Below are 24,759 nucleotides of genomic sequence, written 5' to 3'. Positions count from 1 at the left end.
GCAGGCGAGATGGGAGCCGCTGGCTCACCCCTGCTCTCTCTGCCTCCCCCCTTGCAGGCGGCCAGGTGGAGCAGAAGATGCTGGGCTGCATCCAGGCGGATAACAAGAAGTGCGGCCTGACGTGGGACGACCCGGAGACCGGGCGTCACGCCGAGTACAAGTGCTGCTCCAGCGGTGACCACTGCAACGAATAGGGGCCCCGGCTCCAGCCTGCGGCGCCCCCAGGGTGGGGGGGCGGTGATGGTGCAAACTGGGCGCTCGTGCCGCCCAACTGTCGCTTCCAGTCCCCCAGCAGGGTCAATACAGCTGAGTCCAGAGCCCTGGTGTCCGTGAGGTTCATTTCAATCGGGGGCATCGTGAGCTCTGACAACACCCACACCCACGCGGGAGGGGACACGGCAGTGGGAAGGAGGGAGGTCAGCTTGGTACCAGGGCCGGCTCCATAAAAAAAAAAAAAAAAGCCGCGATCGGAGGCGGCAGTTCAGCGGCAGGTCCTTCGCTCCTAGCGGGAGTGAGGGACCTGCCGCCCCCGAATTGCCGCAGGTGCCGCCCCTCTCCCTTGGCCGCCCCAAGCACCTGCTTGTTAAGCTGGTGCCTGGAGCCAGCCCTGCTTGGTACGCTCCACATGCAGGGAGGGGGAATATGCATTTGGTACATTCCACAAAGGGGGTATGCATTTGGTACATTCCACAAAGAGGTGGGCACGAAATTGGTACATTCCACAAAGAGGGAGATATGAATTTGGTACATTCCACAAAGGGGGTATGAATTTGGTACATTCCACAAAGAGCTGTGTGAATTTGCTATATTTCACAAAGGTGGAGGTATGAATTTGGTACAGTCCACAAAGGGGTGGCTATGAATTTGGGATGCTCTACAAAGGGTGGATATGAAATTGGTACGTTCCACAAAAGTGGGGGGGTAATGAATTTGGTACATTCCACAGAGAGGGTATGACTTTGGTACATTCCACAAACGGGGGGATGAATTTGGTACATTCCACAAAGAGGGTATGAGTTTGGTACGCTCCATATAGAAGGCGCGGCCATTTCTGGTCGGGGCAAACCCACTTCCTGCCTTCGAATGTCAACTTCTGGAAGCCGCTGGCTGGCGTCACTTCCGGTGAGGGCGAAGAGCCCTGTGAAACGTCGGCGCAGGGACTTCCGCTCTGTGGCCGGAAACCTGGCACCCCTCCTCCCTCACCTCCGCACAGTTTCCGCTAGGGGCGGCCTTAGCCTCCCTGTCGTCACTTCCTCCCTGGGCCCAGACCGGGGCGGCCCTCGGCTCCTGTGTCCCCACCGGGAGGAGGAGGCGGGCGGAGGTGAGTGCGGGGGGGTTTCTGTGAGACCCACCGTCATTATCCCTCCCCTCAACCGCGGGGAGAGAGACACCCCCCCGTCAGCGGGGACCCGCCCCGCCCCGGGAGAGACCCCGCATCCGACTGCCGCTCCCACCCACGGGGGGGGGGAGACACCCCCGGTCCCAGGAGAGGCGCCCCCCCCGCACACACGCACACACAGACAGCTCCGCCCCGCCCCTCCCCTCCCTGGGTTCCAGGAGAGAGAGCCCCTCCCCCCATCCCAGGAGAGACCCCTCCCACTGCCTCACATTCATGGGAGATAACCCCCCACCCCACAATCAGGGCAGAGACTCCCCCAGAAACACCCCCCACCAGCAGGGCAGCAGGCGTCAGCCGAGCACTGGGGGAGTCACGGATTCACTGCTTCCAAAGAAATGGTGCCCCCCGCCCCCCATCGCCAGCTTACCAGTTCCACCTCTGCTCTTTCACACAGCCCCAGAGATCAACTGTAATAATTCATCCCCCACCTCCCTGTCCTTCCCACACACACACTAATTGCCATGCAGAGAAATAGCATCCCTAGGGCAGTGGGTCTCAACCTCTCCAGACCACTGTACCCCTTTCAGGAGTCTGATTTCTCTTACCTGCTCCCAAGTTACACCTCACTTAACAACGACTTGCTCACAAAATCAGACATGAAAATACAGAAGTGTCACAGCCCCTAGTACTGAAAAATTGTTGACTTTCTTATTTTTACCATAAATCAATTGGACTATAAATATTGTACTTACATTTCAATGTACAGTCTATAGAGCAGTATAAACAAGTCACTGTCTGTATGATATTTTAGTTTGTACTGACTTTGCTAGTGCTTTTTATGTAGCCTGTTGCAAAACAAGGCAAATATTGAGATGAGTTGATGGAAGATCTCTGCATACCCCTAATTGAGAACCACTGCCCTAAGTATTCCTGGTTCTTCTTCCCAATATAGTGAGTCCACCTTGCTAGTTCTTCCCCAGCAACTGCAGAGGCCCCCCAGTCTCCACCACAAGTGCCATGCAGGCCTGCACTCAATTAAACAGAAATCACTTTAAAAAAAAAATCTGTTCTGGTAACCCCCACTTAACTCAAATGCCCAGTCAACAGGTAGGAGGGAAGTTCTGTGGTAAAGATTTGTCACTTGGTGTAAACCTTTCTGCCATTAATAGTCTCTTGTGAGGAAAAAATTGGGGTAAATAAGATCAGGATTTCTAAATAAAATTATTTTATTTTACCCCACTAACTCCCTTTGCAGGCTGCCTTCTTCATAAAGAAGCAGTTTTAAGAGTGAGCAGAAACCCAGTTAATTTTGTCCTTGCCTGGTGGCTTCAAAATCTGTGCTGTGGAGGTAGAAAAGCGTATTGTGAATTACACCTTGGATAGGAAGCATAGTCCAATGGGTAGAGCACTGGACTGGGAATCAGAACTCGAGTCTCCTGCTCCTGGCTCTGCCGCTGACTTTGGACAAGTCAGATTCCCTGGCTGTTCCTTCATTTCCACCTCCCATCCTATCTAGTTAGACTATGAACTCTTCAAGTCTGGGACTGACTCTTATGATCTCTTTGTACCAGGGTCCCTGATCTCTAGGTATTAGCATAATAAATAATAACAAACTTCCCCCTAAGGCCTTAATGTAAGCGGGAAATTGTGAGCACGCAGGGGCCTCTTGTGTAGCGTTTGTACTATGCCACCTTTATTCTTAATAGGCTATCTCCAAGGGAAATAATGTTAGTGAGACTCATAAGTGTAGGGCTGGAAGGGAACTCAAAAAATCATCAAGTCCAGCCCCCTGTGCTGAGGCAGGACCAAGTAAACCTCCTAGACCATCCCTGACAGGGGTTTATCCAACCTGGCCTTAGAAACTTCCAGTCATGGGGACTCCACAACCTCCTTTGGAGGCCTATTCCAGAACTTAACTGCCCTCCGAATTCAGGTTTCTAGTATCTAACCTAAATCTCCCTTGAAGCAGACTAAGTCCATTACTTCTTGTCCTTTCTTCAGTGAACATGGAGAACAATTGATCACATTTATCTTTATAACAGTCCTTAACATTTGAAAACTATTAGCAGGTCCCCCTTCTGTTTTCTCTTCTCAAGACTAAACAGGCTGAGTTTTTTTAACCTCTCCTTATAGGCCAGGTTTTCTGAACCCTTTATTGTTTTCTACTCCAACTTGTCCACTTCATTCCCAAAGTGTGCCCAGAATTATACACAGTACTCCATCTGAGGCCTCACCAGTGCCAAGTCGAGCAGGACAATCACCTTCCATGTCTTACATATGACACTCATGTTAATGCAATCCAAGAAGCAATCTCTTGGGCTCTGGGCATTTGGGGATAGCTGTTCCAAGATTCCCACGGTGCACTAGTCAATGTATGGACAAAGAGTTTGATTTCAGTGTCTTTGGGTGGTAACTGAGATCTAGTTCTTGTTGTCAGTTGTTCGCTGCGTGTGTTCTCTCTATGTGCTGTATCGACTCTGGCCAGGTAGACGGCAGAGCAGACCTCCATCGAACTGCCCAAACAGACCACAGACTCAGGTGCTTGGCCAGGTGTATTGCCGACAAAGCACGGTACTAGCACCCCCATAGACTCTACAGGAATACTACTATATGTACACCCATGACAAAGGACCAGCTCAGTCAGTGGCGGGTCTTACCACTGCCCCCTAGGCCGGACAAAGGGTTAAGGTGAGGTACTTCAACTTTTATAGACAGACAAACAATCTGGGATAAGGAACTTGCGTATCACTTTACGTGTTTCATGACATGTTTGTTACCTCCCCTTGTACCTTTCTCCTGATGTTTCAGACAAAACATCCCTATTCACCACCCATCTTTGTACTTTATTCGTCATGTTCCAGACAGAACGCCCCCTTCTGTCAAACCATCTTGTGCCCAGCTGGGGTGTCCCTGTGCTGGCCTGCTGGAATATGTTTACATATTCAGTGTGTTTTAGCAGTGCCAACCATACCTGTGCCGAGTTTATGTACCGGACAGTGAATTTGCCGGCAAGCATCTGCTTTTTGACAGGGCCTGACTTTTGCTCATAGCATAACTTTTCCTGACTTGGGTTCAGGCCTCAGGTCTTTCACCAGGCCCATGCTTCAGGCTCTGTCTTCCTACTATAGTTCCCCTCCTTTTAGCTTTTTCCGGGGAGGATGTTTACCCACCATCCCAGAAAAGCATAATGCATGAACTTCAGATGACCCAGAGGGCTAAAGGTTGTTACATGGCCACCTTACATTACCATCCACACATTCATGCCCTTTCTGTCCTTTGGCCTGCACATCCCCTTGATTAGATTTTCATTTGCAGTGTCCTTAGTCCCCTATAGTGGGCCTGGGAATGTTAGGTCCGGGACTTTGGTTAAGGGATATAGTTTTAGGCATTATTACAATGTGTCCCACAGTGCTATGTGTATGAGGAATAAAACAGAAATTTGGAGTAGTGACATCACAAGTGAGGTCTTCGTATATACACCTCTACCCCGATATAACGCTGTCCTCGGGAGCCAAAAAATCTTACCGCATTATAGGTGAAACCGCGTTATATCGAACTTGCTTTGATCCGCCGGAGCACACAACCCCGCCCCCAGGAGCACTGCTTCACCGCGTTATATCCGAATTCGTGTTATATCGGGGTAGAGGTGTACATTTTTTGTAATCAGTTAGTATACAGTACTGCCAATCCATGTTATAGGTTACCCTTCCCCAATGGTGACATCCAGCTGTAAGTTTCACTGGGCAGGAAACAGGAGCGGCTCGCTTTTCTGTACCATTCGTTTGTCCTGAATTATTGTGACTACACACTGGAGTTGTGATATCAACAACGTTCCTGGCATAACAAACCACGGTGCAATGCTCTGTAGGTTTGCCTTGCTGCATGGTACACCAGTAGTTGATGTAGATCCAGTTGTTTCTTGTAAATGCTCTCTTCCAGATAACGTATTTAATGGACAGTAATAAATTTATCAAGTATTGCTGTGTCAGGGATTTAATAGTGGAACAAGATTGTATTCAATAACATGTGCATCTGTTAGGAGGAAGTGTCATTGACCCCAAATTATGACTAGTGCTAACAGGGAATTTGTCCATATGACTTGACGTATTTCCAGTTCATTGTTTTTGTTATACACTGAGCACAAAGCTAGTTAGCTGTGAATTACTAATAAGGTTAGGCAATTTTCTCTCTTTTTTTATTTTTTGTTCTCTAATGAGTTGGTTATGGAAGTTACTATGTAACTCTCATAAGCAGTATAAATAATTTCTTTACCAATTTGGGTTTTTTTTTTCTTGCCTTCATATTGTTTGCTGCCATTAGTTTGTTAATTTTTACTTGTGTTTGCTTAAAAGGTTTAGCAACATCATGCACATTATCAGTGGTGTACTGTTTCTTCATTAGCTAGGCCCTTAATATCATGAATTACAGGTTCAGAAACAGTTTCTGCTGCCTGGTGGTCAAAATAGTTAATGGTTTGTCCTGTTCCAAATTGATCTCCAGAGTCAAACAATCTCGAAATGCAACCCATGATTCCATAGCTTTTGGAGTATCCTATTTTAAGAGATTCCAGACTGCTGAAAAGTCTCTTACCCAACCCTTAAGTCTTGTGCACATTCCTGATAAGATGCTAGTATTATCAATTAACAAAGTATATGGCAATAACACAGTTGCTTTTACACAATAAAACCACAGGCACATGAATTCACTTTTCTCAGAAAGATACAGTTACATGACCATTAGACCTGGTCCAATTTGTTGATTCTAGCTGATTGCCTACTTAATTGTCCATATATGGTAGACTGAGGTGTACTTGACCAATCTGTTATTTATAAAGCACTTTGTTTTTCTTTCTTGATGCCTGGGGGTTTCTTCACTGTGCATTGATATCTTCTGGAATCTTTGGTCTGTGGGATGCATCCTTAAACAGCTCAAGTTGGGTAACATAGTAAAGATTTGGCTTGTTTGCTTGTACATTTCTCTTGTTTTCAGTAACCCAAATTTAATACACAGATTAACTTCATTTTTTTACACTGTAATAGGGACCAAGTCTTTTATAACACAAGCAATGCTTTGTTTTTCCCAATTCTTTAGCACAAATAAACCTGTTTTAGATACTTTTGCTGTTGTTGCATAGACATTCCTTTTTTACTTAATGTGTGCAATACCAATTTTTTCATAATATAATGCTTGACTGCTAAAATGGGTGCTCACAATCTTCTGTGAGGTGTACGGCTCTCCCCTGCTAAGCACTCTGTTTTAGCAAAAGTTAGTAACAGAATTTTTACCAAGTTTTATAAAGTTAATTTGCTTGCGATCCCAATTCCACCTTTAACTGTTTGAAAGCACAAACTTTACTAACCACTACTTCCCTTTAGTATAATATAAAAGAATAAAAGTATAAAAAGTATAAAAATTAAACCAAAATGAATTTTAAATGCAGGTCTGTGCAGGGTATAAAGCTTTCATGATGCTTGGTAATATTTGAGGGAGACAGGTGGAAACTGGTGAAATTGTTTCGTTAGCTTTAATGCTTTGCAACATATCCAGCCGTGGTATATATTGTTATATTTTTTTGACATTTATGCTATGGCATTCTTATAACTATATTGCAATATTTAATAATGGTGAAAACAGTTTATAAAAACCCAAACAAGAAACTGACATTATGTTAAGACTACCTTTACATTAATGTTGAGGTTTCTTCTTACATTTTTTCCTTTGAATATCTATGATTAATAAAAGATAATTCTTTTTGTTTGCAGTTGCATTATTTGTTGGGGCATAAATATATGTACATATATTTAAAACTGAGGCCTTTTTGAGCTTTGCAAAAAAAAATTGGTATTATGATGGTTATCCCACCATAATATTAAAATAGTGTGGTACCACTTATAATAAAAAAAAGTATCAAATTGACTTTTGTTGCAACAAAATTAAAACAAAACACAGCACAGGACAGCATACGTGACATACAGGACAAACTTACAATTAAAGGTGAATGGTGCCGGAATTGTATTCATAACTATACAAGCTAAGGTGTTAAGAGGGGTAGCTCAATGGTTTGACCATTGGCCTGCTAAACCTAGGGTTGTGAGTTCAATCCTTGAGGGGGCCATTTAGGGAACTGGGGCAAAAATCTGTCAGGGATGGTACTTGGTCCTGCTGTGAAGGCAGGGGACTGGACTCAACCTTTCAAGGTCCCTTCCAGCTCTATGAGATAGGTATATCTCCATTTAATATTAAAGCAATGCATGTTAGAAAACAAACAGGTAAACAGAAGTTAAACATCTAAATAAGCAAGTTATATTTTTTTAAACTTTTAATAAGAATTGAGAAAAATGTATATTTGCCCACTTTGTTAGGCATTTTTCATTACTTTTATATTTTATTTTAAAAACTCTGCTATATGGAAATAAGGAAAACCCATGTTTCAAATATTAGTCAGTGGTTAGGATTAGAAGCAGAATCTGCATTTCTGTTGCTTGGCAACGATATCTTTAAGAAAGTTAGGAGTAATTCCAGCTGTTGCATTCCTGAAGGGTTAAAATAATTAATTCGCTGGGCTACTCTGAAACCTGGGCTTATTTAGAATACAGTTTTTACCTTGTTTTCTCTTTGTTTTGTTTTCAGTTGCTTCCTCTCTTTCAGCAATGGAGGTTTCTGTAATAACTATAACTTTTAAAACAAAGAGAGGGCAGAAGTGAAGAGAGGCAGAGGGAGGGTGGGGGAAGAGCAACCTAGGAAGGGAGGGAGACCTGACCTGAACCAAGAGAGATCAATTAATTCTGTGAGGTCATTTTAAAGTACAGGCAGCAGCAGCAAGGGTTTAGCAAACAGAGGATATAAAGGAAAACTACCCGGGTATGTACAAATATTTGAGAGAGAAGATTACATCATAGGCTGTGAGCGAGGAGTGGGGCTCAGTGGGGGGGGTTATCCTGGCTCTGAGAGGAGAATGGGGATCTTTATCTGCTCTTACAAAACCTGAATTTGTTCCCCCAGTGTCTGTTGCTTCTGTCTGCCTGCCAAATGGGCGCCTTTCTCTGCTTCAATGAACCATATCTGGGCAACTCCATGCGTTAATGCTTCGATTCCAGTTGTTAACCCTCATCCTCTCGGTTTTTCACTTTGAAATTCTTTTGTATCCACTCCCCGGCGATCATGTCGCTTACGGCAGTGGTTTTCAAACTTTTTTTCTGGGGACCCAGTTGAAGAAAATTGTTGATGCCTGCGACTCAACGGAGCTGGGGCAGAGGGTTGGGGTGGGAGTAGTGAGGGCTCCGGGATGGGACTGGGAAAGAGGGGTTCAGGGTGTGGGAGGGGGCTCTGAGCTGTGGCAGGGGGTTGAGGTGCGGGAGGGGGTCAGGGCTTTGGGCTGGGGGTGCAGGCCCTGGGGTGGGGCCCAGGAGGAGGGGTTTGGGGTGCAGGAAGGGGTTCTAGGTTTGGGGGGGCTCAGGGCTGGGGATTGGGGCACGGGTTTGGGGTGCAGACTCCCAATCAGCGGCACAGCTGGGGTGCAGAGGTAGGCTTCCCGCCTGTCCTGGCACCGCGAACCGCACTGCGCCCCGGAAGCAGCCAGCAGCAGGTCTAGCTCCTAGGCAGAAGCGCGTCCACAGGCACCACCCCCCTCAGTTACCAACCAATGGGAGTACGGAACCGGTGCTCAGGGCGGGGGCAGCGCGTGGAGCCCCGTAGCCTCCTGCCTAGGGGCCGGACCCGCTGCTGGCCACTTCCAGGGCACAGCGCAGTGTCGCAAAAGGTAGGCACTAGCCTGTCTTAGCTCAGCCTGTCTTAGCTCAGCGCTGCCGACAGGACTTTTAATGTCCCGGTTGGCGGTGCTGACCAGAGCAAGGCGACCCAGCGCCTTACATGCCACGACCCAATAGTGGGTCGCAACCCCCGGTTTGAAAAACACTGTTTTAAGGTGCTCTGTTTACCCTACTGTTTTCTCCTGATTTAGCAATGCAGTGAACGGATTGTTTGCTACTTTTTCCTCCTGTGCACGCACTTAGGGCTGGTCCACACTAAGCCCCCAGTTCGAACTAAGATACGCAACTTCAGCTACGTGAATAATGTAGCTGAAGTCGAAGTATCTTAGTTCGAACTTAAAGGTACTTACCGCGGGTCCACACGCGGCAGGCAGGCAGGCTCCCCCGTCGACTCCGCCTACTCCTCTCGCGGAGCAGGATTACCGGCATCGACGACGAGCACTTCCGGGATCGATTGATCGCGTCTAGACAAGACGCGATAAATCGATCCCAGAAGATCGATTGCTTGCCGCCGAACCAGCGGGTAAGTATAGAGGTACCCTCAGTGATTCCCAATGTCTCCCATGCGGTACCCGTTCCAATCTTTCCGTGTTTCAGCTTTTAATTTTGCTTGGAGCACCTTTTTCCATTTCTGGCCCAATTCTTCAAGCACTATCTAAGTACCTGAAGCCCGTTGTCACCCACAAGGTTTATAACGAGGGGGTGGCACTTTTCTTTTTTGCAGATTTTCTACAGCTGTTTCCAATTTTCTGTTCTGTTCCTGTGCTTTCCAGCCTGCTCTGTTGCTTTTGTAGCTTCTTTTCACTCTTTTTTGGATTCTGCTGCTTGCCCCACCAGTTCTGGGGCATGTCGTCTTAACGATTTAACAGCCGTGGTCATATTTTTTCAAGCCTTGGTTTCTGCCATCGCTTTACATATTCCAGGCCACGTTTCCCCACTGTCTTTTTTGAACTCATGTGGATCTCCTTTGCTGGCCACCCAGCGCGTCCATACTTCATATAACTCTGGGGATTGGAAGGGAGGGTGTAGGAAGGCAGAGCGCTCACCAGCACAGTGCCTCCTGCTGGTTGGTCTGAGAATTGGCTCTTCCAGCTTCACAGCGCCTCTTGCTGGCCAGTGTCTCCCTTGCTGCCGCCTGCTTCTCCCTTTTCTCCACCACACTTTAGTTCAGGCCCCACATCCTTCCCGGCCCGTGGTGCCCCTTTGCTCGGGCACTGCCCCCTGGCAGTACCCCACACTCAGGAGTCCTCCCCTCCCTGGGGAACCCCAATCCCCCTAAGCCCACCTTGCCTCAGTGACCAACCACCAGTCTTCATCCAGCCCCTTTTCTCAGGTGCAAACTGTAGTCTGAAATGACAGGTTTCAGGGTAGCAGCCGTGTTAGTCTGTATCCTCAAAAAAACCAGGAGTACTTGTGGCACCTTAGAGACTACAAATTTATTAGAGCATAAGCTTTCGTGGGCTACAGCCCACTTCTTCGGATGCATATAGAGTGAAACATATGTTGAGGAGAAATGTATACACACATACAGAGAGCATGAACAGGTGGGAGTTGTCTTACCAACTCTGAGAGGCCAATTAAGTAAGAGAAAAAAACTTTTGAAGTGATAATCAAGATAGCTCAGTACAGACAGTTTGATAAGAAGCAAGTGTGAGAATACTTACAAGGGGAGATAGATTCAATGTTTGTAATGGCTCAGCCATTCCCAGTCCTTATTTAATCCTGAGTTGATTGTGTCTAGTTTGCATATCAATTCCAGCTCAGCAGTCTCTCCTGGGAGTCTGTTTTTGAAGTTTTTCTGTTGTAAGATAGCCACCCGCAGATCTGTCATAGAATGACCAGACAGGTTAAAGTGTTCTCCCACTGGTTTTTGAGTATTATGATTCCTGATGTCAGATTTGTGTCCATTAATTCTTTTGCGTAGAGATTGTCCGGTTTGGCCAATGTACATGGCAGAGGGGCATTGCTGGCACATGATGGCATATATCACATTGGTAAATGTGCAGGTGAACGAGCCCCTGATGGCGTGGCTGATGTGATTAGGTCCTATGATGATGTCACTTGAATAGATATGTGGACAGAGTTGACGTCGGGCTTTGTTACAAGGATAGGTTCCTGGGTCAGTGTTTTTGTTCAGTGATGTGTGGTTACTGGTGAGTATTTGCTTTAGGTTGGGGGGTTGTCTGAAATGGCCGCTCATCATTGGCAAGTAGATTTGGACCTGCTGCCTTTTCCTGGTCTGGCCGCCCCGCTGCAGCCTCAGTACCACCACAGGCCCTTTTAGCACGGCCTCAGCCTGGGGACTCGCCTGGCCAGAGCTCCCCAGCTCTGCCTGTCCTTCCCCAGCACGGCTCTATTTGAGATACCCTTCTCTAGCCATCAGCCCTGGCCGTCCCACTCCACCACTGCTGTGAGACTTCCCCTGCCTAGCTCCCAGCCCTTTTATCAGGGCCAGCCGGACCCTAATTGGGTGTGGCCACACCTGCGACTGTCAACCCAATCAGCCGCCCTCGGCTGCTTTCAGCCCCAGCCCTCTCCAAGGGCTGGCTTTTAACCCCTTCCGAGCCGGAGCGGGGTGATTGCCCCGCTACAGAGGGGATAAGGGGATTCCCTAGCTCGGGGGTTTTCTGCCATGTTAGATCGTGATTCCTACAGAAGGCAGCTCGCCTACTTACCAAATCAGCAGTCGGGGTCACCAGTGTTGTCAGTTGTTGGCTGCGTGTCTGTTCTCGCTGCGTGCTAGGTACCGGCTCTGGCCAGGTAGACGGCACAGCAGACTTCCATCGACCTGCCTGGAAAGACCACAGACTTGGTTTAGTGGCGAAGGCGCTCGGCCAGGTTTATGGCCAACAAAGCAGAGTTCTAGAACTCCATACGCTCTACAGGAACATTACTCCATGTACGCCCGTGACAATGGACCAGCTCATCGGTGGCAGGGCTTTCCACTGCCCCCTAGGCCGGACAAAGGGTTACGGCGAGGTACCTCAACGTCTGAGACAAACAATCTGGGATAAACAACTTAGGTGGTGTTTCATGACATGTTTGTTACCTCCCCTTGTACCTTTCTCCCCCTGCTTCAGACAAAACATCCCTATTCACCACCCATCTTTGTACTTTATTCCTCATGTTCCAGACAAAACACCCCCCTTCATCACTTCTGTCAAACCGTCTTGTGCCAGGCTGTGGTGTCCCTGTGCTGGCCTGCTGGAATGTATTCATATAGTCAGTGTGTTTTAGCAATGCCAGCGTACTTCTGCCAAGTTTATGTACCGGAACTTGCCGGCAAGCCTCTGCTTTTGGACAGGGCCTGACTTTTGCTCATAGCTTATCTTTTCCTGGCTTTGGTTCAAGCCGCTGGTCTTGCCCCATGCTCAAGCTTCAGGCTCTGTCTTCCTACTACCGTTCTGATACCTCGCAACACGCCAGCCTTCAAATGCTTTAACCAATCCAGTCTGGCAATTCCCGGGCCTCCAGCGCTTTGATTGGTCTGTTGATGTGAAGGGAGCCTAAGAAAATTCACTCCACCCTAGGCGATTGTTGGAGAGTGAGGCAATCAAATCCTCTCTTGACAGCTAATTGAGAGCGCCATCCGAGGGGGAACAATCCCACAGGTGCCCAGAGGTTGAGGCCAGGTCGGATCAGCCACTGGGGCCCCCCGGAGGGAGGCAGGACGTTAGAATGATGTTCACACAATGATTTTAGTTTGGGAAGAGGGGAACTGTAGAGGGACTGGACTGAGGGCTTTAAAATGGCGAATGGGGGGACGTTCACATTGATGGTCTGGTGGATCTCCATCAAACACTTGGGGTTTCCAGAGGAGCGTAAGGGAGTGAAATTCAATAGGATTTGGCTACCACCTCGCTTATGCTGTCTTGGAAACCCCAGCCTCAGTATTGAGCCGGTTGGTGGACTCAAAGTAGCCGTGGAGGTCTCACTGTGGTAGGGATGTCAACTTGGTGAGGGAGACTGGCTGGCTCACAGGATACAGGCCCTTTGCGTCTAGGAGACGCCAGCTCTGGTCTGGCCCCACAATGAAAGGACTTGGAGGACTGTTGGCCAAGGCAACAAGGAGTCTGGTGGCACCTTAAAGACAACAGATTTATTTGGGCATAAGTTTTCGTGGGTAAAAACCTCACTTCTTCAGATGCATAGAGTGAAAGTTACAGATGCAGGCATTATATACTGACACATGGAGAGCAGGGAGTTACTTCACAAGTGGAGAACCAGTGTTGACGGGGCCAATTCAATCAGGGTGGATGTGGTCAGCTCCCAATAATAGATGAGGAGGTGTCAATTCCAGGAGAGGAAAAGCTGCTTCTGTAATGAGCCAGCCACTCCCAGTCCCTATTCAAGCCCAGATTAATGGTGTTAAATTTGCAAATGAATTTTAGTTCTGCTATTTCTCTTTGAAGTCTGTTTCTGAAGTTTTTTTGTTCAATGATAGTGACTTTTAATAATAGAATGACCAGGGAGATTGAAGTGTTCACTTACTGGCTTATGTATGTTACCATTCCTGATGTTCGATTTGTGTCCATTTATTCTTTTGCGGAGGGACTGTCCGGTTTGGCCAATGTACATGGCAGAGGGGCATTGCTGGCACATGATGGCATATATAACATTAGTGGATGTGCAGGTGAATGAGCCCTTGATGGTGTGGCTGATGTGGTTAGGTCCTCTGATGGTGTCGCCAGAGTAGATATGGGGACAGAGTAGGCAACGAGGTTTGCTACAGGGATTGGTCCCTGGCAGGGCCGGCTCTAGGATTTTTGCCACCCAAAGCAAAAACAATTTTGACCGCCCCCCCGTTCTTTAATTACCCCGGCCCCGCCTCAACTCCACCCCTTCCCCAAATCCCCAGCCCTGCCTCCTCCCCCCAGGCTCTCAAGCCTAGGAGGGAGGGAGGGAGGGGGAGAAGCGGCGTCCATATGATGAAGATGTCATCAATGTAGTTCTCAAGCCTAGGAGGGAGGGAGGGAGGGGGAGAAGCGGCGTCAGCGCCGCGGTCACTCGGAGTCTCCCCCCCCCCCTCCCAGGTTTGAGAGCCTGGGATGGAGGGGGAGACTCCGAGTGGCCGCGGCGCGGGTGCCGCTTCTCCCCCTCCCTCCCAGGCTCCCAAGCCTGGGAGAGAAGGGGGAGCAGCGGCGCGCAAACAGCCGCTCGGGATCTCCCCCTCCCTCCCAGGTTTGAGAGCCTGGGAGGGAGGGGGAGACCCCGAGCCGCTGCGGCGTGCGAAACAGCTGATTCGCGCGCTGCTGCTCCCCCTCCCTTGAGAGCCTGGGAGGGAGGGCGAGTAGCGGCGCGCGAATCAGCTGTTTTGCACGCCGTGGCAGCAGCGGAGGTGAGCTAGGGCGGCCGGGGCACATTTTTAGGGGCGGCATTCTGGCGCCGGCCATGCTGCCCCTAAAAATGTGCCGCCCCAAGCACCAGCTTGTTTTGCTGGTGCCTAGAGCCAGCCCTGGTTCCTGGGTTGGTGTTTCTGTGGTGTGGTGTGTAGTTGCTGGTGAGTATTTGCTTCAGGTTGGGGGTTTGTCTGTAAGCGAGGACTGACCTGCCTCCCAACTACACTGTAGTGTCCAGGAAGTGGATCTCTTGTGTGGACTGGTCCAGGCTGAGGTTGATGGTGGGGTGGAAATTGTTGAAGTCCAGGTGGAATTCTTCAAGGGCCTCCTTTCCGTGGGTCCATATGATGAAGATGTCATCAATGTAGCGCAAGTAGAGGAGAGGCACTAGGGGACGAGAGCTGAGGAAGCGTTGTTCTAAGTCAGCCATAAAAATGTTGGCATACTGTGGGGCCATGCGGGTACCCATAGCAGTGCCACTGACTTGAAGGTATAAGTTGTCCCCAAATCTGAAGTGGTTGTGGGTGAGGACAAAGTCACAAAGCTCAGCCACCAGGCATGCTGTGGCCTCATCAGGGATACTGTTCCTGACAGCTTGTAGTCCATCCTCATGTGGAATATTGGTATAAAGTGCTTCTACATCCATGGTGGCCAGGATGGTGTTTTCAGGAAGAACACCAATGCATTGTAGTTTCCTCAGGAAGTCGGTGGTGTCTTGAAGATAGCTGGGAGTGTTGGTAGCGTAGGGTCTGAGGAGAGTCTCCAAATAGCCGGATAATCCTGCTGTCAGAGTGCCAATGCCTGAGATGATGGGGCGTCCAGGGTTTCCGGGTTTATGGATCTTGGGTAGCAGATAGAATACCCCTGGTCAGGGTTCTGGGGGTGTGTCCATGTAGATTTGTTCCCGTACTGTAGCTGGGAATTTCTTGAGCAGATGGTGTAGTTTCTTTTGGTATTCCTCAGTGGGATCAGAGGATAGTGGCCTGTAGAATGTGGTCTTGGAGAGTTGCCTGGCAGCCTCCTGTTCATAATCCGACCTGTTCATTATGACTACAGCACCTCCTTTGTCAGCCCCTTTGATGATAATGTCAGAGTTGTTTCTGAGGCTGTGGATGGCATTGCGTTCTGTACGGCTGAGGTTATGGGACAAGTGATGTTGTTTGTCCACAATTTCAGCCTGTGCACGTCTGCGGAAACACTCTGTGTAGAGGTCCAGTCTGTCATTTCGACCGTCAGGAGGAGTCCACGCAGAGTTCTTCTTCTTGTAGTGTTGGTAGGAGGGTTCCTGTGGGTCAGTGCACTGTTCAGTGGTGCGTTGAAAATATTCCTTGAGTCGGAGACGACGAAAGTAGGCTTCCAGATCACCGCAGAACTGTATCGTGTTCGTGGGGATGGTGGGACAGAAAGAGAGTCCCCGAGATAGGACAGACTCTTCTGCTGGGCTAAGTGTGTGGTTGGAAAGATTGACAGTGTTGTTAGATGAGTTGAGGGTACCACTGTTGTAGCCCCCTGTGGCAGGTAAGAGTTTAGATAGCTTACTGTCCTTTCTCCTCTGTAGAGAAGTGAAGTGTGCATTGTAAATGGCTTGTCTCACTTTTGTAAAGTCCAGCCACGTGGAAGTTTGTGTGGAAGGTTGGGATTGTATGAGAGTCTCCAGTTCTGAGAGCTCATTCCTGATCTTCTCCTGTCTGCTGTACAGGATGCTGATCAGGTGGTTCCTCAGTTTCTTTGAGAGTGTGTGGCACAATCTCTCACCATAGTCAGTGTAGTATGTTGATTGCAATGGATTTTTCACCTTCAGTCCATTTGGTTTGATGTCCATCTGTTTGCATTTGGAGAGGAAGATGATGTCTGTCTGTATCTCTGCAAGTTTTTTGTTGAGGTTGATGGATTTCCACTCCATATGGCTAAATTTAATGCTTTGCATGGTGTCAAGTATCAGGGGGTAGCCGTGTTAGTCTGTATCTACAAAAACAACAAGGAGTCTGGTGGCACCTTAAAGACTAACAGATTTATTTGGGCATAAGCTTTCATGGGTGAAAACCTCATTTCTTCAGATGCAGAACCTCACTTCTTGTTGGCCAAGGGAGGTGGTGGAGAATGGGACCTTTCCCCTCTAGGGGGCGCTGGCTACAATCTAGTCTGAGGTCAGTCGTGACTGAAAGGCCTTCCCGTTTGACAGCCGTTCTGCATTCATGAGACTAGTTGGTGGATATCAGTCAGACCTCTGCCAGGGCATCGGAAAATAGCAGCCCCTTTGCTACTTACTAGCTCCCTTGTTGGGAAACTTAGCAAAGGGTCAAGGAATGAATGGGTCACAAAGATTGCACATGCTTCTTACACACAGGAGCCATGATCCCAGTCCTGCCTGCACTAACCACGAGACCCTTTGTTAAGGTTCCTTCCCCACTAATTGTCTTAGTTCTATCCGTCTCTTATGTTCATTTTCTTTCTCTGTTGCTTTCAGTCTAGCCAGCTCTAGTTTGTTAGCTGCTTCACTGGTAGTCATTTTCCTGCTTTCTTGTGCTGGGTCACACCCCCTCTGCAGTTCACTGAAACTGGGATGCACTCAGCTCAGGGCTGCTTAGGTAACAGAGACTTTCACAGCATTCAGTGTTCAGCCTTTCTAAGCTAGCTATACCCGAAAATTAGAAAGAAAGAAAAAAAAATTCAGCTTGTAAATTCCTTTTGCTAGCTGCTTGCTCACAGCTTGAAACCTTCCATTACCAAAGACCCTTGTTAAAAAAACTTAACACCTCTGCCTTCAGGCAAAGAGAGAGAAGATCTGCATCTACCTTCAGCTCTTCTTTCTAAGCAGCTAAAAAGGAGGGGGAAAAATCTTACTGGCTTTTGGTTTAAAATGATCCCACCACTCTGCCACCATGTCAAGGTTCCTTCCCCACTCTGAACTCTAGGGTACAGATGTGGGGACCTGCATGAGAACCTCTAAGATTAACTACCAGCTTAGATCTGGTTTTGCTACCACCACCCAAATTATTTATGAGTTATTTGGGAAACTCCGTTTACCTCCCCCCCAGAATATCTCCCTCCCAAGTACTATACCCCTTCCCTAGGTAGCCTTGAGAGACTTCTCCACCAATTTCCTGGTGAACACCGATCCAAACCCTTGGATCTTAAAACAAGGAAAAATCAATCAGGTTCTTAAAAAGAAGGCTTTTAATTAAAGAAAGAAAGGTAAAAATCATCTCTGTAAAATCAGGATGGAAAATAATTTTACAGGGTAATCAGATTCAAAGAGTCCAGAGGACCCCCCCTCTAGCCTTAGGTTCAAAGTTACAGCAAACAGAGGTAAACCCTCTAGCAAAAGGAACATTTACAAGTTGATAAAACTAATATGCCTTGCCTGGCTGTTACTTACAAGTTTGAAATATGAGAGACTTGTTCAGAAAGATTTGGAGAGCCTGGATTGATGTCTGGTCCCTCTTAGTCCCAAGAGCGAACAACCCCCAAAACAAAGAGCACAAACAAAAGCCTTCCCCCCACCAAGATTTGAAAGTATCTTGTCCCCTTATTGGTCCTTTGGGTCAGGTGTCAGCCAGTTAACCTGAGCTTCTTAACCCTTTACAGGTAAAAGCATTTTGGTGTCTCTGGCCAGGAGGGATTTTATAGTATTGTACACAGGACAGCTGTTACCCTTCCCTTTATAGTTATGACACCCTTCTTCCCTCCCAGAGCCAGGGATAGAACCCAGTCCATGCTCTGACCACTGGACTCCACTCCTTTGTGTTTAATCTCATATGTTTTTATAACAAAAACCTCCCCTTTTATTTCAGTGTGGAGCCGCCCCAAATGTGTTTAATTCGCATAATTTGTTTCCAAAACCCATTTCAGTGATCATTCATTTTTTTTTATAAGTCCCTTTCTAAAAGGCTAGCAGGGTGGCTGAAAGAAATGGAAAGTAGTACATTGAAAATGATCTGTCTTAGGCCCCTATTGCTGTAGTACTTGAGCGCCTTACAATTGTGTATGTATTTATTTTCACAGTGCCCCTGTTTTCCTGGTCTATAAATAGGGAAACTGAGGCACAGAGACTAAGCAGCTTGCCATGTTCACACAGGGACTCTGTGGCAGAGCCAGTAAGTGAACCCAGAACTCCCTGACCCTAGACCAGCACCTCAACCTCCTGGACCACGATAAAACCGACAGAAGAAAATACTATATTTTGCACAGTTAGCCTGTGGAATTTATTGCCTCAGGATATCGCTGAGATGAAGAGCTAGTGGAATTCTAAACAGGTTTGGACATTTAGGTGGGTAATAAAAATATCTGGACTTGGAAAACTGCTACCCCTTTTTGACCTGAGCTGTTAGCTAGCGTTCCAGCTCTGCAGGTTGTTACCATTAGGAAAAAAAATTGGTGATGGAGTCAGGTGTTTCTTTGAGGCAGTCCCTGTTTATTTACAAATTCCTGTTTCCCTGAACACAGGGCGGAATCAAACAGGAAACAGTCTCTTTGTTCACAACTCCAAGCCCCTCTCCTGCCAGCACTCTGCCCAAAAGTGCTCTCTCGGCTTTTTCGTAGGGTCACATTCCCGCTACTTTTTCTGGCAGGACTGAGCTCTCTTAGAAACATAGTAATGTAGGGCTGAAAGGGACCTCAAGAGGTCATCTAGTCTACCCCCGCACCCCCACTGTGCTGAGACAAGATGGACCATGGCTTATTCTTGCTGCCTTCTCTGTTAGCTTCTCTGCTCTTTCTGCTGCTTCTCTCACAAACGCACACAGCTCCTCCCATCCTCTCCACCACTTAACTCACCTAGGAATATATTATCCCATCATTGGCCACTAGGGGAGGGTCTCTTGTGTCTTCCTCTGAAGCATCTCATGCTCAGTCTGGTTGGAGATGGGATATTGAGATAAAAGACCCCCTGATCCACTTTCCTATGTCCATAAGTAGGTGTCAGTAAAACCCCCAAGATGTTTCTAAAGCAGTCTGGGTATAAATCTCTCTTTTAGGTGGATCAGGTTTGACTTGCTTTGTATCTGTGATAAAATCTGACTAGTTCTCCAGTCTTCCATTGAGACTTCCAGGGTAGACAGGACTTGAATTTCTAATTGTGGGTTGGAAGGCAAGGGGAAGAAATTAGTTTAGCCCTTTCAGGCCTTCACTGTGCATCACAAAGGAGCAACAGTGCCCAACTTTATCTCCTCCTCAACTGGGGGATGGGAGCATCAGCTTCTGCCACTTCTGGGGTGGTGCCTCAGAGCTGATCACGTGTATAACACAGGAGTGCTCCAGGGGCCCTTGACAATCATGTGATGTTTGAGCTCCTTGTAATGGAATTGTTTCCCATACAACATCCATGTTTCCGCACTCTGTGCCCTCAGCTCACCACTGCCCAGATTGTGGGAGAGGGCGCCGCTTGCCCAGAGCCACAGAGAGATCCACGGAGTGTGTTGGAATTGGCTGCTGGCTTGTCACTGCAGCCTGCTGCGAATGCCCAACCCATTCTTGTGGAGTGAAACCAAAAAGTGAGTAGGATCTTCTCTCTCCTCCCGACTGGTGAAAGGGCCCATGTCCCATTCCACACACATCCTGAGCCAGCCAGTCCCTCTGCCCTGGGGCTGGATCTGAGTCACACCCTAGAGGGGAAAGACCCCATGTCCCATTCAACACACCCCCAAGCCAGTCAGTCCCTCCGTGCGGGGGCCGGATCAGAGCTGGCTCCCCTTGGAGGGGAAAGGCCCCCATACCCCATTCCCACACAGCGATTCTCCCTTGTCTCGCAGGTACCATGGCTACCACCAACCCCCTGGAGAACCTGCAGGTGGAGGCCAGCTGCTCCGTCTGCCTGGAGTACCTGAAGGACCCCGTCATCATTGACTGCGGCCACAACTTCTGCCGGGTCTGCATCACCCGTTGGTGGGAGGAGCTGAACCGGGACTTCCCCTGCCCCGTCTGCCGCAAGACCTTCCGCCACCGCACCCTCAAGCCCAACCGGCAGCTGGGCAACATGGTGGAGATCGCCAAGCAGCTGCAGGCCACCAAGCGCAAGGTGCGGGACGAGAGCTTGTGCGGGAAGCACAACGAGGTGCTCAACCTCTTCTGCAAGGAGGACCAGGAGGCTGTCTGCCTGGTGTGCGAGATCTCCCACGACCACCGCTCCCATACCGTGGTGCCCCTGGACGACGCCTCCCTGGAGTACAAGGTGGGAGGCTGCCCAAGCGATGACACCCGGCCCTTTCCCCAGGGCCGGTGCTCTACAGTCCATGAGCTGGAGAAGGTCTCCCGGGGTCCCTCTAGCATCTGTCTTCACTGCAGAGCTAGCCCGGGTTCTAACCCACCCCCCTCATTTGCTTTCACTCACCCTCATCCAATGAGGATGCAGAGCTGGTCGTCCTCCAGTGCCTTCCCACAATGCTGCCTGTGTCCCCAGAAGGACAGACAAGTTCTCCTACAATTCACTGGGAAAGAACCAGTTCAGATTGCCACAGTGCTGAGATCCAAGAGATATGCCCCCAGCAATCCTAGTGATGCACACAGGGGAGCACAGCACCAGTGGGATCTAGTGGGTGGGGGCTGGGAGCCAGGACTTCTGGGTTCTGCCCCCAGCTCTGTGAGGAGAGTAGACCCTAGTGGTTAGATGAGGGAGGACTGAGACTGGACTGTCCGTAGGGGACTGGGTTCTCCTCTGGCCTTGACTGTGCCTCCCAGCAGCCGTAAGCCCTTTCCCGTGCCATAGTGCCACCCTTGGCCCGTCTAAATGCCAGGGAACTGACCTTCTGGTTACTGTTGCTTTGAGCTTGAATCTTGTGGCCGGATCCAGCTTGTTAAATGTTCTTTGTCCTCCCAGGAGAAGCTGCAGCAGTGTCTGGAGCCGCTGGAGCGGAAGCTGCAGGACATTGCCCACTGCAAATCCCAGGAGGAGAAGAAACCCGGAGAGCTGAAGGCAGGTGGCAGGGGCTCGGGGGTTGCTCTGTAACCTGTGGCTGGGTCATCCGTCAGATGCGCTGATCCGGCCATGAGTTGCGGAGCTGGGTTGGGCAGGGTCCCGGCTTGGATGGGAGACCTGCGGGAGGCCTCAGTGGGGGGCGTTCTCCCCTCGCAGTCAGTGCTGGCTCTCAATGCCCCAGCCTGACGCTAGGGGGCGCTGTGCTGCTGGAAGTGCCATCTCCGAGACATGTCGGAAACCCTGCTTGTGTGAGAGGAGTGAAGATCTCCTGTCGCTTATCTCAGGAATCAGAGCACTGACCCTGGGGTCCAAATCCCAACTCGGGCGGCTCTGTTCTGCCTCGCTGAGCCCCCTGCAGTCTGGTTTCAGGTGGATACGAGGCTCCCTTTTGCATCCTCCCCCACGCTATCCTGCGGCTTTGCCTTGTGGTGTCACAGCCACCGCGCCCTGCCCCAGAGGTGGCTGCATTTTGACAGCCTGTGGCGCAATCTACATATACGCTCTGCAAAGAGGATAACTGTCTCTGCCCACCTATAGAGAGACCCCACCCAGGTTCCCACTACACTCAGCTCCTCTCTGTTCAGCTCTGTGGAGACATCCCACACAACCAACACCATCACCTGGGACCCCCAGGTCTGGGGAACCCCTCCCATCCTGAAACCCTCTGCTCCTTTCCTCTGTAGCCAGATCTGGGGAGACCCCCTGTTCTGCCTCTCTGTGGCCAGATCTGGGGGAGACCTGTGCTCATCCCTTGCCCCGTGGGGCAGTGCCCATTCTGGCTTTCCCCGTGCCTGACTCCAGCTTGGTCCTCCCTTCTCCCTGCCACTGCAGAGAAAGGTGGAGAGCCGTCGGCAGCTGATTGTGAGCGAGTTCGAGGAGCTGCACCAGTTCCTGGAGGAGGAGCAGCAGGTGCTGCTCCGGCGGCTGGAGGAGGAGGAGAAGGAGATCCTGCAGAAGCTGAAGGACAACGTGGCCCAGCTGTCGGACCAGCGCCTCTCCCTCAACCAGATCATCACCGAGATCGAGGAGAAGTGCCTGCAGTCGGGCATTGAGATGCTCAAGGTGAGGAGCCCTAAGGGGCATCCTCTTTTCCTGGCCCTTAGGTTGGTACCCAGCGAGACGTGGCTGAATCCCTGGGCAAGCACACGGATTTCCATCCTACCCACAGAGCTTCCTCCAGAGATGCTCAATATGGCACCTCTGTCTGGAGTTTCCAGAGCGGGGGAGTTGAGGGGCCTCTGTCCTCAAGAGCTTCCTCCCAAGCCACTTCCAACTCTTAAGGGTGGAAGTAGTAGCCAGAATTCCCATCTGATCCCTGAAGCTCCCACCCAGGAGTCTCCCGAGCCCATGGAGGGGCACTGTTGAACATCTCCATGCGGATATGGATGGAGCTCCGGCTCCGTCCAAGGAGGCACCCAGAATTTCCATCCTGTCCCAAGAGTTTCTTCCGGGGCCTATTCTGAGCTTGCTTCTCAGATACCAGGCTGGCTTCCTGGAGAATCCATAACAAGGACATTTAGCCACCTCTGCCTTGGAGCTTCCTGCCAAGGGACTGACCACCTCCTTCAGCCTTGTCTGCCCCTAGCGCAGAGACCGTTCTACTGGCTTGCAAGTGTTCGCACCAGGGTAGCTTATTCCACTTCAACAAAGTGAAATAAGTTAGTCTCCACCTCGTCCCGGCATAACTCTGTCAGTAAAGTCACATACACCCCCAACCAGCCTAGCTATTCTACAAATGTAGATCAGGCTTTGGCCGTCAGGAGGTCCCACTTGGATGGGTCAGCATGACTATGTTGGGAGGAGGGAGGTTTAGGGACCTCTCTCTCTCTCTCTCTCTCTCAAGAGCTACTTCCCAACTCCTTGGTCTGCTCTGCTCCTTAGAAGTGCCCCACTGAGGATCTTTGCAGGGCTCCGACTGGAGCTCTGGCCGGATCCAGAGGAGGCCCTCATATCTCCCAGGCTTCCTCAACGTGTTGGGGGGAAAACCGGCCCCTGAGATGCCATCATGTGCAGATGTGCAAAGAGTCGAGATCGTCGGCTGCTGAGCCACAAGCTCTGTGGTTGAGCCACTGCCCATCAAGGAGACTCTCATGCCGGGGGAAGGTCTGGGAGGCCTGTTGCTTGCTGGGGACGTCTCAAACAAGGATGGGCCAGAACGCTGGGGAACTGGCTGTAGGGAGCCAACCCTGGCCGCCTTTTGGAACTAGGCGAGATGGACCCTGATTGGGGCATCTTCAGCTCTGATGGGCAAAGCGTTGGGGGATAGGATGTAGGAGATGAACCTGGAATAGGTGGTGGATGGGCCTTGATGGGGCATCTCTCTGGGGAGAGGCTGTGGGAGACCTGTCCCGCCCTGGGGTTTGGGCAGCCCAGATACTGCCTGACCGATTCCTGGAACCTCCCTTGATCCGCTTCTTTTCTCTCCCCTGCAGGACATAAAGAGCACCCTGGAAAGGTAAGGCCTCCATTCCCCGGCCCTCGCCCCGGGAGCTGACGACAGCACCGCCCAACCCCCTGCACTCAAAGGGAAAAGGATCTGAACAGGACAGGGGCCTAGGGGTGGGTCAGAGCTGCAGGAAAAGACAAACAACTGAGCCAGCCCGTGTCTTGGACCAGAATATCAGAGTGGGGTCTAGTAGCTTAGCGCGGGGGGGCTGGGAGCCAGGACTCCTGGGTTCTATCCTGAACTCTGGGAGGGGAGGGAAGTCTAGTGGTTAGAGCAGGGCAAGAGGGACTCGGAGTCAGGACTCCTAGATTCTGCTGCTGGCTCAGTCCATTGTTTGGCTTCTCTTTGCCTCAGTTTCCCCTGCCTAGCCCTGTGTCTCGGGCACAGGCAGGGTTTGTGAGGCAGGATAAGTGTCTCTGAAATGCTCCGTGTTAACAGCCCTGCCCTTCCTCTCAGAATGCCGAGAAGATAACTCCGTTACAGGCCATGCAGCTCTCGGATACAACAGTGACTGGGGCAGACAGGTACCTTGGATAGGGTAGGCCGGGGCTCTGGCCCCAGGGGCCCCTGTTCTGGGAGCTCAGACCCAGCTGATGTGGTGCTAGCTATGTGTCGCCCCCTTCAGGTGTGAGACGGTGCAGACCATGGAACTGGCCTCAGTCCCCATTGAGCTGGAGAAGAATTTCTGCAGCTTCCCCCGGCAGTACTTTGTCTTGCGCAAGATCATCAAGAGACTGATCGGTGAGTGGGGCTGCTGAGAGCTCTGCCCTGGGTGGGGTCCCCTCCTTCCCTGGCCCTGGGGGGCTGGTCCCTCTCCCACCCTGTTCACCAGAGAACATACAGGGCTTGGAAACCCTGCCGGCTCTGGGTCGGTTTGTAGGAAGGGTGGGGCTAGCACAGAGGGGGTTTGGGAGGGGGTGTGGCGGGGTGAGCAGGGGGTCAGTTGGGGGCGG

At 50.1% G+C, this 24,759-nt stretch overlaps 1 protein-coding gene and 1 long non-coding RNA gene across 7 annotated transcripts in view; one reads left to right on the top strand and one right to left on the bottom strand.

Annotated features, from left to right (window-relative positions):
* The first annotated feature begins 916 nt into the window (after positions 1 to 916).
* The window catches only part of TRIM39 (tripartite motif containing 39), a 29,025-nt gene continuing 5,182 nt past the window's right edge, over positions 917 to 24,759 (top strand). The window contains exons 1-8 of one of the 6 annotated variants that reach the window (XM_024112368.3): positions 1,182 to 1,321; positions 18,526 to 18,717; positions 19,796 to 19,939; positions 20,198 to 20,616; positions 21,262 to 21,357; positions 22,192 to 22,422; positions 23,793 to 23,815; positions 24,432 to 24,547. In XM_024112368.3, coding sequence (XP_023968136.1) covers positions 20,203 to 20,616; positions 21,262 to 21,357; positions 22,192 to 22,422; positions 23,793 to 23,815; positions 24,432 to 24,547 — 880 coding nt within the window. In that variant the 5' untranslated portion in view covers positions 1,182 to 1,321; positions 18,526 to 18,717; positions 19,796 to 19,939; positions 20,198 to 20,202. Of the gene's footprint in view, positions 1,322 to 18,452; positions 18,718 to 19,795; positions 19,940 to 20,197; positions 20,617 to 21,261; positions 21,358 to 22,191; positions 22,423 to 23,792; positions 23,816 to 24,431; positions 24,548 to 24,759 lie in introns of all 6 variants that reach the window. The other 5 variants (XM_042861165.2, XM_065563214.1, XM_008175843.4 and 2 more) reach the window with 5 other exon arrangements.
* Positions 9,697 to 18,113, bottom strand: LOC135974723 (uncharacterized). The gene is made up of 3 exons (XR_010591836.1): positions 17,827 to 18,113; positions 11,784 to 11,900; positions 9,697 to 10,932 (listed from the first exon to the last, which is right to left on the bottom strand). It is a non-coding gene; the product is annotated as an uncharacterized LOC135974723 (long non-coding RNA).

Source organism: Chrysemys picta, chromosome 12, assembly GCF_011386835.1.
Source record: "Chrysemys picta bellii isolate R12L10 chromosome 12, ASM1138683v2, whole genome shotgun sequence".
Taxonomy (NCBI): Eukaryota; Metazoa; Chordata; order Testudines; family Emydidae; genus Chrysemys; species Chrysemys picta.
The sequence above is the reverse complement of the archived record's forward strand: the minus strand, read 5'-3'. Positions and strand labels throughout refer to the sequence as shown.